The sequence below is a fragment of the Leptinotarsa decemlineata genome, unplaced genomic scaffold (assembly GCF_025532065.1).
Source record: "Leptinotarsa decemlineata unplaced genomic scaffold, Ldec_3_MD MMD2_tig00000505_RagTag_RagTag, whole genome shotgun sequence".
Classification (NCBI taxonomy): Eukaryota; Metazoa; Arthropoda; class Insecta; order Coleoptera; family Chrysomelidae; genus Leptinotarsa; species Leptinotarsa decemlineata.
In genome coordinates, this window is record NW_027412549.1 from 15,379,671 (window position 1) to 15,393,457 (window position 13,787).

General features: G+C 33.4%; 1 protein-coding gene across 3 annotated transcripts in view; it reads right to left on the reverse strand.

Annotated features, from left to right (window-relative positions):
* LOC111511372 (protein tudor) overlaps nt 1–13,787 on the reverse strand; it is a 57,021-nt gene that overhangs the window by 35,718 nt on the left and 7,516 nt on the right. For 2 of the 3 annotated variants that reach the window (XM_074174059.1, XM_023167382.2), the window contains 4 exons: nt 4,597–4,665; nt 4,142–4,363; nt 3,916–4,017; nt 1,503–1,815 (listed from right to left, as the gene is read on the reverse strand). In XM_074174059.1, coding sequence (XP_074030160.1) covers nt 1,503–1,815; nt 3,916–4,017; nt 4,142–4,363; nt 4,597–4,665 — 706 coding nt within the window. The remainder of the gene's footprint in view (nt 1–1,502; nt 1,816–3,915; nt 4,018–4,141; nt 4,364–4,596; nt 4,666–13,787) is intronic. The other variant, XM_023167383.2, reaches the window with a different exon arrangement.

A 13,787-nucleotide genomic window follows, 5' to 3' on the forward strand; every position in this document is an offset into this window, starting at 1 on the left:
TCTTGCAGCCATGACACAAAATAATTCGAAGAACTGTAAGGTGAATTTTGTTGACAATAGTACACTTAAATCTTTCACAAGTGTCAAACTGTAATATCATTTCCATGGCAACTAAGGTTTAAATTGAAATATTAGGTCTTAGTTTTAGTTAATTTGCGTGAAAACTTGAATGTAATTCCGTTATTTTCATTAAAAATATTCACGCTATTTGTTTTTTTTTCAACTGGCGGCACTTTATTGTTGAAATCATAAAAAAATATTCTCATGGCTATATCTGTTGATATAGGGTGTTTTTTGTGACTGTTAGCTGTGTGAGTTTTCGAATTTTTGAGTTGTCATAACTTTGTTAATAATGAATATTTTTTCACGAAATTTTGGTCACACCTGTTTAGAGGCACTCTGAATCCAGTGGCGTAGTGATTTTTTCAATAAAAAAATCGCTAATGAAAAAACCCGATTTTCGACTAAGAAAAAATATCGTAGTATGCCCTGAAACTTTAATAAAAATTTCAAATTTTGTCCCAAGGTAGACCTTTTAGTACTTGAGATTTAAAAAAAATTATTAAAATCGGTTTACAACTTCAAATTTTAGGGGGGTGTTTCCATTGAAAATGGGTCACACTGCATATTCGAATTATGTGTTTTTTCACATATAGTCAGTGGGCATACTTGAAGACTGGCTATAAATCAAATCATCTAAAAGAACTATTTGTTCAGGCCAGTCTCAACACCCTACACAGTAGGTTGATGGACCGACACCTCTCAGAAAACAACTACTTCCCTGGCTAATACCACGAAGGGCGTTGGATTATATCCGACAGGAGTCAGTGCAGGATTCTTCACAGAAGTTATTCCTGCATATGCTGTTGGCGATACAACTGCCGCAATAGATTTTCAATTATTGGAACACACTTGCAAGTGTGTGCCAACAGCATATGCAAGAATAACTTCTGTAAAGAATCCTGCCCTGACACCTGTCAGATATAATCCAACGCCCTTCGTGGTATTAGCCAGGGAAGTAGTTGTTTTCTGATAGGTGTCAGTCCACTATCCTACTGTGTAGTGAGTTGAGACTGGCCTGAACAAATTATTCTTAGATGATTTGATTTATGTGTTTTTATATATGATAACCGTAACTGTTTCATAATAAATGAAAATGTGCATTCTATTGATACCAGGTGCAAGACAGACTTTCATATGCCATATTGTAAAAATGCACTGACTTACAATTCCCCCAATGTAATAGGGCTCAGATTATTTAATCTGCTACCATTTGATTCAGGAAATGATTGAATAATAAAATGAAAAATTCAATGAATGTGTTACTCTTCATAAATTGTCTTATTGTTAGTTTTACTTTTAAGCCTTTTTCTGAATAATCCTACACAATGTACCTTATTGATTGTCTTACAGGATAGTAAAAATTATTATTATTATTATTATATGGGGTTAACTACACGAGGATTGTGGAAAGCAAGATGTTATATTTTCGAAGTACTTACTTGCGAGTCGGTAATTTGACAGAAGAAATGCCCCGGATTGTGAAACCAGCTGATATTCACTTTTGCTTGTGTTCCCATAGTTTCCATAGTAGCGAAGGAACTCGTTACTGGTGCCGCATCGATAGATGGAACAACGGGACTAACATTCCAAGAATTGTCTCCTATACTGTTATTGTAGCGAGACGCACTCCGAGGTTTTTCATAGTTTCTTTCAAACTTACCACCCTTGATAACTTTGTCATTTCTGGAACTCGTCCTGGGGCCTCTCGGAGAATTTTTTTCCGAACCGCTTGAACTTTGTTCACTTCCATCCCTGAAAATAATTACCGTTTATGAAATGAATTGAGAACTTGCATGCAATTATAATATTAGGTTGTTTCAAACGTTTTCTCAGTTTTAATGTCATGTATTTTTGTAGCTTCGTATATCAATATATATATATATATATATATATATATATATATATATATATATATATATATATATATATATATATATATGCCTCTTTTCGGCTTAATGGTAAATCAACCATACAAGCAATATATCGAGCCATTTGAACAAAGATATTTGTATTGTAACTTTGTATATTGACCTTTCAAAAGCATTTGACAGTATCAGTCATGAAATTTGATGCAACAAACTTGATAAATATGGAATCAAACACACATCTTTGGACTTAACAAAATCCTATTTGACAAACAGAACCCAACATTTGATTGAAAGTGACATCTCAGGGTTAATTAAATCAGAATCAATTGTAATAAAAAAGGTGTGCCACAGGGATCCATCCTAGGTCCATTACCATTTATGGTGTACACAAATGAAATACCAAATGTAGTTAATGAAGATATTGTATTATATGCAATCAGGTAAAACTTTTGGGACTGTAGATAGGAGACTGGACTGGAAATATCAGGACGATCTCTTTGGACGACCTTCCACGAGGGATCCTTAAATGAAAGGAAGGGTCAACATATGAAGGGAAGGGTCAACAGATGTAGGAAATGGTCAACAGATGATGGAAAGGACCAACAAATGAAGGGAAGGGCTAACAAATGGAGGGAAAGGACAACACATGGAGGAAAGAAAGAACATATAGAGGAAAGGGTTAACATATGGAGGGAAAGGGGTCAACAGATGGAGGAAAGGAAGAACAGATAGAGGAAAGGGTCAACAGATGGAGGAAAGGAAGAACGGATAGAGGAAAAGGTTAACTGATGGAGGGGAAGGGGTCAACAGATGGAGGAAAGGAAGACCAAATAGAGAAAAGGGGCAACAGATGGATGCCAAGGGGTTAACAGATAGTTGGAGGGGGTCAACAGATAGTTGGAGGGGGTCAACAGATAGGGGGACGAGTGTCAACAGATAGGGGGACGAGGGTGTCAACAGAGGGAGGGAAGAGGTCAACAGAAGAAGGGAAGGGTCAACAGAAGAAGGGAAGGGTCAACAGAAGAAGGGAAGGGTCAACAGATAGAGGGAAGAGTTAACATATAGAGGAAAGGGTGTCAACAGATGGAGGGAAAGAAGAATAGATAGAAGAAGGGGTTAACAGATGGAGGAAAGGAAGACCAAATAGAGAAAAGGGTTAACAGATGGATGGAAGGGGTTAACAGATAGTTGGAGGGTGTCAACAGATAGGGGGGCGAGGGTGTCAACAGATAGGAGGACGAGGGTCAACAGATGGAGGGAAGAGGTCAACAGAAGAAGGGAAGGGTCAACAGAAGAAGGGAAGGGTCAACAGATAGAGGGAAGAGTTAACATATAGAGGGAAGGGTGTCAACTGATGGAGGGAAAGAAGAATAGATAGAGGAAGGGGTCAACAGATGGAGAGAAGGGTTAACAGATGGAAGAAAGGGTCAACAGATGAAGGGAAGGGTCAACAGATGAAGGGAAGGGTCAACATATGAAGAGAAGGGTAACCAGATGAAGGGAAGGGTAAATAGATGGAGGGAAGGGACAATAAATGAAGGGACCGGACAATATATGGAGGAAAGGGTCAATTATCTGCTAACAGGCCAAGAACCCCTAAGGATTGTCCAGCCAATTGTGATGATGCATCGATATTTATGTATTCTTGGTCTTCCAACTGACTTCTTTTTCTCTCACACTTTATATGATTACTGTAAAATGACATGCCCGTATATATATAGATAACTAGGATCAATGAAATAAAATTAATCAAAGGTTAGGTCAAAATCATGTTTAAAAATTCGAATCTTTGCTCTCCATATGTCTTTGATGATTCACTGCACAATATTATTCATGCGTGATAAAGTGATTGAATATCTGGCTAAGCTTAGTTCATTTTGTAGGCATGAATGTAAGGAATTTAATTACATACCACAGTTATATAGACTTACAGGGTTAAAAAATAAGAATTCTGTAAATATCTGATACCAAATAAAATACTCACTTTCGAAAATCAGAGTTTTTTGCATATCCTCCTTCCCTTTTTCTTCCAGAAAAACGATCTCCTCTGTCGTTATCATATTTAGAGCCTCTTTCATTATTAAATCTATAACAAATAAATATAACAAATTAATATTTGCACTGCAATATTTTGAATACAATATGAGAAAAGCATATACTACTCTTTTTATACTTATTTTATGAAACTATCTATCCGATAATGAACGTACCCTCTGTTATTTCTGCCATAATCATTCTGTCTTCTATTTTGATTTAGCTCGTTATCTCCAGCAGGGGCATTCCATCCATCGTTTTTCGCAGTATTTTCCCAAGTATCATTTGGAGAAGTCCGTTTAAGTGTTTCTGAAGCAGACCAGTCTGAATTATTGGCATTGTTATCTCTATTGTTCCAAGAATCTCCATCCTGATTTCGCTGTCGCTGATGGTTGGGGCTATAACAAAAAAAGAAAACATTGTCATTCATAGTCGAGAAGATTTCTTTCATAATAATAATAATACTTCATTGCGCTAAGACACACAAAAGGAAAATTGTACAAGCATGAGTAGAGAGCACCCTTTTCAATGCAGGTTAGGCGTTGGTAAACGTTTTTGAATTTAATAAATCTGCTTTACGATTAAGAAGGTTATTGAAAGAATTTCAATAAATTCGTGAAAGCCTACTCACCTGAAACCCTTATTATTATCTCTCCAAGAATTTCTTTCGTGGTTATCGTTTGAGTTCTTGTCGAAACTTCTGCGAATTTGAAATTAGAAACAGAGTTAACACTAAATTTCAAATAATATGTAGAGTTAACTTTTTATTAGCGGTGTGTAACTTTTGTCATGTTTAGATAAAAAAATATTTGGTAAAAAAATCTCTGAATTCAAACTCACATCATAGAAACCATTTGCGAATTTATTGATAATTTGAATAACTTTCTGGAATTTGATGACCATATAAAATACCTGAACAAAAAACTTGTATCAAGTTGTTATGCCACGAGTCATAAACAAAGAAATAGTAATAACTACTGGAAAAATTGACTAATTTTCCATTGAAAAAATTAATTAAAAGCATGATAGAGCACACATTCAAGTGAACTTCGCTTCATAAAATATGGCAAGAAATTTCTCCTCAAAATTAAAGTAATGTACACTCTTTATAATATATAACTAAACCATCATCTATTTTCTAAATTTCAGCAAATATGAAGGTTAATTCAGAAGTAAGGTCGATAAAAATACAGTTCTTTTTTCTGACTCCACATACGGTGTTTTGAATGAAAGGTGATTTCATATCGCAACATGAAACATTAACTGGACGTTCATATACAACATTATAATTTTATTACCATGCAATACTGAACTATAAGAAAAATTTCATAAATTACATCTCACAATTTGATCTCCACAAACTTCGTTTGAAAAATATATCACGATATGTTTCGCTAACACAGTAGCCTCTTCAACAATAATTTGAATACTATAAGTTGTTTCTTAGGCTAATATTGATATAAAGCAGGTAACTACGATTGGGACTACCTCCATCACATTACCTGAACCTCTACAATTCTTATACACCTGAGGTACCTCTCCAAACATGATTACCTGAAGCATATTACCTCACTTCTACATCAATACTAATACCTCAGGTTTATAATAATAGTAGAGGTACAGGTAATTTGATGAAGGTAGTCCCAATCTCAATTACTGAACTTGTTTCCCTAAAAACCCGAGGAAGTATTATTATTGATGTAGAAGTGAGGTAATATACTTCGGTACCTTATCATAACTGAAGCTCAGGTATATAAGAATTGTAGAGGTTCAGGTAATTTGATGGAGGTAGTCCCAATCGTAATTACTGAACTTGTTTCCCTAAAAACCCGAGGAAGTATTATTATTGATGTAGAAGTGAGGTAATACACTTCGGGTACCTTATCATAACTGAAGCTCAGGTATATAAGAATTGTAGAGGTTCAGGTAATTTGATGGAGGTAGTTCCAATCGTAATTATTGAACTTGTATTCCTAAAAAACCGAGGAAGTATTATTGTTGATGTAGAAGCGAGGTAATATGCTTCAGGTAATCATAATTGAAGAGGTACCTCATGTATATAAGAATTGTAGAGGTTCAGGTAATTTGATGGAGGTAGTCCCAATCGTAGTTACCTGCGGTATATAAATATTAGCGTAAGATGCAACTTGTGGTATTCAAATCACTGTTGAAGAAGCCACTATGTTAGCGAAACACGTCGTGATATATTTCTCGAATAAAGTTTGTGGAAATCAAATCGTGAGGTGTAGTTTTTGAAATTACTATGGATCTTCATCAAGTAATGGCCGAATTAATCAGAAAACTACAAGAGAGAACTGAAAGTTTAATAACAATCCATTACTCAATATTTTCAACAATAAAATGAAGAAATTGAAATTTTATTTTCTGCCTTTTTTCAGAAATATGATGTCGAACTACTAGTAGTTGAATAACTTATAAAAATTTTAAAGATAATATTATATCCTTTCATATGTGGTGTTCGCCGAAAAAAGGTACATAGTGTACAAAAACAGGTTTTTGAAAAAAGTTTCGCAGTGTAATACTACTATGTACATGCCTTCAGTGGGGTGTATGGTCTTGATATCATAATAATAATAATAATAATTTATATATAAACAGAACAAAAACACCATGAATTCTTTGTTTCTCAAAGGTTTTGATCGATTCCACAAATGACCAAATGTAATTAAAAATAGCGTATCTCTGAACATGTTCAAAAACGAACTGAATAAATTTATTTTCAATGTACAAATGGTATTGTTTTTTTTTTACATATAGCTACAACATTCTGTCTATCTATTATCTTATTAATCAACTTTATAATGTATCCATCTAATTTACCATTATCCAATATGTACCATATCATTCCAATATAATAATAATAATAAATTGTCTTTATTTATACTGGCGGAGTTTAGCTTACGCTACTCTTCCAGTCAACCAGTATTTTGTACATTTACAACATATACATATATATATATATATATATATATATATATATATATATATATATATATATATATATATATATATATATATATATATATATATATATATATATATATATATATACAGGGTCCTGCAACAGTGGCGCGGTGTTCCATATCTCTATATAGGAAGCAGATAGGAATCTAATTTTCTATAATATTACCTTATTGCTCGAGCTCGACAAAATAAAAATAATGGCGGTCACACAGGGTGTTCGATTTTTTCTGGGCGGATCCCAACTGTGTCTTTTTAAATGGCAACCTATATTTTTTATCGCTTTTTCGGTTTCTTCATAGAAAATAAAATAAACTTTATGTATATCTGCACTTCGAAAATATTGACGGTTTTCGAGATATCTAGCATGACAGGTTTTTTTTCCAATATTCGTCACTCAGAATATTTGAAATTATAAAGTGGTGCCAAGTCCAGTTGAAATTTTTTTTTGGTCGAATATTCTACATTGGTAACTCTCTCAAACGATATATCTGAAATCGACCTGTGATATACAGGGTATGAAAAACCGCTTGCCAAATATTGTAAATGAAAATTTGCAAAATCTTCCTTAGATTAAATGGAACACTCTGTATATTATTGATCCATAAGAAGCGCCAACGAAACCTCTACAAATTTCATTAAGTATTCCCTATGGCTAAGTTCAATAGTTTTTCTTAAATGAGCATTTCTTTCGAAAAATGGTCATTTTTTCAAAGCGAAATCCATTTGACGACTGATAAAAATATACGGAATATATCTTGTTTCAATTTTGTACATTAGAAGGTGTCCAAACAAATATTTTTTAACGAAATAAATGTATGTACCTATCACTTTTTGCTAAATGCAAAATTATTTTTTCATTGGATGCAGAATTTCACTCATAAATCATGCAATATCAAACCAAACAAGTTAAAAGAAAGAAACATTATAAATAACTTTTTTTTTCATGTTATTATATTCATTCAGAGCTTGAGTTCTAGATATTCAAATTTGTCAACTGGCAAATTACAAAACTACAAAAAGGAGAGTTTAATTAAGGTTGATAATGAAACTTTTATAAAATATGTTCAACATGTCTTCCATTTTCTTGAATGCAGAGCTGAAGTCTATGTTTGAAAGACTGTTCTACCCTGCGCAAGACAGCTGGTGTAATGCTGCGAAAAGCATTCGTTATTCTAAGTCGCATATTTTCGGGAGAAGTTGGTGGCTCAACGTAAACCATATTTTTTATGTATCCCCATAAGAAAAAATCTAGTTTCGTCAAATCTGGTGATCTAGCGGGCCACCGTACAGGCCCATTCCGTCCTATCCATTTATTGGGAAATACTTCATTTAGATGATCTCTCACTTCTGCCGAATAGTGAGCAGGTGCACCATCATGTTGTAACCACATTCTATTGCGGAGGTCAAGAGGAATATCATCTAACAAACCTGGTAAATCATTTCGTAAGAAATTGAGATACATTGCACCATTCATATGTCCCTCAAAAAAGTATGGACCAATTACATATTCTCCAATGATGCCTCCCCAGACATTTATCGACCACCTATGTTGATAATCCACCTGTCTCAATAAGTGAGGATTTTCTGTCGCATAATAATGGTAATTATGTCGATTTACAAATCCATTTTTATGGAATGTCGATTCATCCGACCATAAAATATTATTGAAAAAATATTCGTTTCGACGAATTTTGTTCATGGCCCAATTGCAAAATCTCACTCTTTTCTCGAAATCAGCATACAGTAGTTCTTGATGTAACTGAACGTGGTATGGATGCAAGCGATGTTTCTTCAATACTCGTTGCACTGATCTCTCACTTATATCCACTATTTCCCCAATTTGTCGTTGACTCCTACTAGGATCTTCTTCAACAGCAAGAAGAACTTGCAATTCATTATCTTCATTAGTAGCTGGCTTGATGCGCTCATGTTTGGAATAATTAATAGATCCAGTTTCAACGAATCGTCCCAAGACCTTTCGGAAAGATCTTTCATCTGGATGCCTTCTATCTGGATACCGTTGAGAATAAATTCTACTTGCCAATAAACAATTCCTGTCTGATTCACCTAATATGAAAATCATATCAATCAAATCACTTTTTGATAACAACATTCTGATGAAATTATACCGACAGTTCAACTTCACGATTGACTAAAAATTTCAATATTCATTTGCAGCCAAATATTTTGTTCTGTCATTTGCCAGACTACTTGATTTCCAATAAATATTTCATTCGCTGAAAGGTTGTTTTAGACCGAAAGAATATGGCACAAATTCCGAGATTTTTTAAATTATTGTAACTATTCAAGAACGTCCATTTTGTGGTGTAATTCGCAACTTGTTTATCTAGCAACAGGTAATTTTAGGAATGGGCGATATTTTAAGGAAAGGGTATTTTTTGTATATTCTTATCAGTTGTCAAATGGATTTCGCTTTGAAAAAATGACCATTTTTCGAAAGAAATGCTCATTTAAGAAAAACTATTGAACTTAGCCATAGGGAATACTTAATGAAATTTGTAGAGGTTTCGTTGGCGCTTCTTATGGATCAATAATATACAGGGTGTTCCATTTAATATAAGGAAGATTTTGCAAATTTTCATTTACAATATTTGGCAAGCGGTTTTTCATACCCTGTATATCACAGGTCGATTTCAGATATATCGTTTGAGAGAGTTACCAATGTAGAATATTCGACCAAAAAAAAATTTCAACTGGACTTGGCACCACTTTATAATTTCAAATATTCTGAGTGACGAATATTGGAAAAAAAAACCTGTCATGCTAGATATCTCGAAAACCATCAATATTTTCGAAGTGCAGATATACATAAAGTTTATTTTATTTTCTATGAAGAAACCGAAAAAGCGATAAAAAATATAGGTTGCCATTTAAAAAGACACAGTTGGGATCCGCCCAGAAAAAATCGAACACCCTGTGTGACCGCCAATATTTTTATTTTGTCGAGCTCGAGCAATAAGGTAATATTATAGAAAATTAGATTCCTATCTGCTTCCTATATAGAGATATGGAACACCGCGCCACTGTTGCAGGACCCTGTATATATATATATATATATATATATATATATAGAGTTAGAGTGTCTTACAGATTGTTGTGATTATTTAACTTGTTTTCCTAAAAAACCGAGGAAATATTATTATTAATGTAGTATTATTATTATTATTAGTAGTAGTATTATTATTAATGTACCACAATCATTCTTTCTTACCTACTGTAATAGACATAGAAACTCCCCACTGTACGAGTATGATAATAGTTCATTTTCAATAATCATTTATTATTTTCAATTTATCGGTAGATTTTAGCAATGTTACCAAAACAAATATTTGTAGTGTAATAACATTTCGGGAGTTTTTCACTGAGAACTATTAATTTTCATGAATCCTATTTTATCAAAATGAATGTGAGTGACGATTTTGAAAAGAACCAAGAGGTTTTCGATAAAGAGTTCGAAGCGGTTAATGGGATCTAATAATAATAATAATTTTATTGCAATACGATCTACAAGTGGACACAGCAAAAGTAAAACTTTCGAGAAGTTCATTCTCATTTACCGTGGAATTACCAATTTTAAAATTAACAGATATTAATGTATTATCATCAATGAATTACAGTTCAAAATTATATAAATTAAAGAGTTTTTCAAAAATATTCATGATAAACAATATTTACATAGCTATTTTAGTTAATGATTTTCGTAACAAATTTCAAATTAGCCAGCAGTTAAACGAATAGTAGCATTCATGTCTCAAGTAAGAAATGACTGAAATTCTAAACTTCTTGAAGACTGTGATATTTTTAAGTTCCTTCGGTAGAGAACTATATGCTTTTATTGCCTGATAGTAAGCTCCTTTCTCATAATATGTTGAGTTATGGCTGGGAATAGCTAGTTCGTTACATTGTCTGGTGTTAATATGCATATTATTTGAATATTGACCACTATTTCTGGGAAACAGGTACGGATATTTTTTTACGAAACAGACAAGACTCAAGAAGTACAACGAGGGCACTGTCAAAATATCAAGTTTACAGAAGAACTCTTTACAAGAGCTTCTTTGATGTAGATTTAGGATACATCCCAGGATTCTTTTTTGAGTAATAAATATTTTTTGTGAGTATACTGAAGAACCCCAAAATATAATACCATATGAAATCAACACATCAACATGTGCATAGTAATATGTTCTCAGTCTACAAACAGAGACTTGATCCCTTAAGTATCGTATCACACCACAAATAGAGCTTAATCTGTTATCCAATAAATTTATATGGGTTTGCCAACTGAGGGTTGCATCCATCATGACACCTAAGAATTTAGTGTGATCCGATATTGGAATAGACCTAATTTGGAGTTTTACATATAGAGATTCCTCGCAGTTTATTGATTTTTTAAAAATTACTAGTCCTGTTTTGGTAATATTTAATTTAAGCATATTTGCCTCTGACCATTTGACTATACTATTTGACATGGCTGAAGCTTTGGTTGAGAGTTCTAATGCATTTGTTCCACTACCAAGATTCAAGGCTTTGGGTAAGTCGTTCCTATATAGAAGGAAGAGTATTGGTCCAAGGATAGAGCCCTGAGGTACACCCTGCCTAATCATAATTCTACTAGATATATATCAGTTCTCTATGTTCATTATGCTAACAACTTGGGATCTATTTGATAGGTATGATCTAATGAGTTCATAACCCACATCCCTTATACCATACTTTTCCAGCTTATTTAGGAGTTTTTCGTGGTTTACCATATCAAAGGGCTTTGAGAGGTCATAGTACAAGCCGATGGAGGTTTTTTACTATCAACATTCTCTGTAATTTGTTTTACCGCATTAAATATCGCCAGTTAGGCGGTATGTAGGATGCGGTATGAAATGAAGATGAATCTTCTGCACGTTCTGGTTCAAACATTAAATCAGAAAATTGTGAAACGGAATATGCTGAGTGTTAGGAGAATTTGAATGATACACAACTGAACAGTTCTCGCAACTTGAAGAATCTGTCGTACCTGTACCTGTACCTTTTTTCAGCGAATGGTTCTGAACATACGATTACCAAATGAAGGTGTAATTTTTTTTATCGTAAGTTTGACAGAATTCACGTGAAAGAGCGTGCTTTCAAGTGTACAAAACCATCATCAAGTCAAAACTAATTTTTTGACACAATATGTATCTTTTTTCGGAGACCACAAGACAATTTATTTTCCACTGAATGTTACAATACAAGTACCATACATTATGGGAATCGTCACTAATAAGTAGGTTATAATAATATTACAATTTCACTTTTTGGTCATAAAATAAAATAAATTAATATAAATAAATAGGTACATGTACACACTTTAAGAATTAAATGAAATATAAGTTTATCAATACTAATTAGAATTATTTATTAAAAATTTGAATCAAAAGACTACTGTTTCATATGGTCCGAGTCAAAATTTTCATTCAAAAACTCCTGAACTGAATAATAGCATTTCTGTACTAAAAACTTTTTTAGATAATTTTTAAATAAACTTGTGCTGAGTTCTCTAAATTTCTTAATTTCACATATTTTATTGTAGCATTTGATTCCTATATAATTGGGATTCTCCTGTCCGATTGATAACCTAGAAAAACATAAATTGATGGTGTCCTTCTGCCGCGTATTATGATTGTGAACATCCTTTCTTGTTTTGAGAGAGTTATGTTTATTTATGATGTGAACAATTATTGAGTAAATGTACAAGCTTGGTAATGACATAATACCCAGCTCAACAAAGTGGTTTTTACAAGATGTTTTGCTAGATAAATTCAGCATGCACCTTATAATTTTTTTTTGAGTGATAAATAATTGACCACTATTATGGGCTTTTCCCCAGAAAATCAGATCATATGACAGGCATGACTGAATAAGGCCAAAATATAGTAGTTTCAGTACTTCCATTTGAGGATGTATGTTCAACATAATCGTTCCATGTGAGTTTTTGATCCAAGTGGACCCCTAAAAATTTTGTGCAGGTCGAGTTTTCTAATGATGTTTCTTCAGTTTTAAGTAGTATGCTCTGGTTCACAGTGGCATTTTTTGTATTAAAGTAAACAGCTATTGACTTGTCTATATTCAGAGATATGTTATTATTACCACACCATTGGGTTATGTTTTTGATAGATTCGTCAGCTTTGTACTGTATTTCCCCCCTTAGTGTCCAGTGATGATTGAATTAGTGTCATCTGCATAAATAATTGGACAGCTTGTTTTATTTACCTCCATGGGTAGATCAGTTATAAATATATTGAATAAGGTTGGTGACAAACATGATCCTTGAGGAGTGCCTATTCTAGTTTCAATCGGCTCGGATCGGACACCGTTGATTTCTACTTGTTGATTTCTATTTGACAGATATGAATGTATCCATTCCAAACACGGGCCTCTAACACCAATATGATACAGTTTAGCTTTCAACAAATTGTGATCAACGGTATCGAACGCCCGGCTCATATCAAAGAACAGTCCCATTATGTTTTCTTTTTTGTTCAACGTGTCATGGATATGAGATATAGCTTCTTCTAATGCTGTCGTGGTAGATTTTTTCGCTCTAAACCCATGCTGTGAACTATCTAAAATATTAAACCTTGAGATAATTGCAGAGTCTTACGTTATAAGAGTATTCATATATTTTGCCAATGTGACACTGAACCGCCACTGCCCTATAATTTTTGGCCTCTTTTCTACACCCCTTTTGCTTGTAGAGTGGAACAACTCTTGAGAACTTCAATTGTTCAGGGTATTTACCTTCATAAAAGCTTCTATTTATTAAAATACTTAGTTGATGTG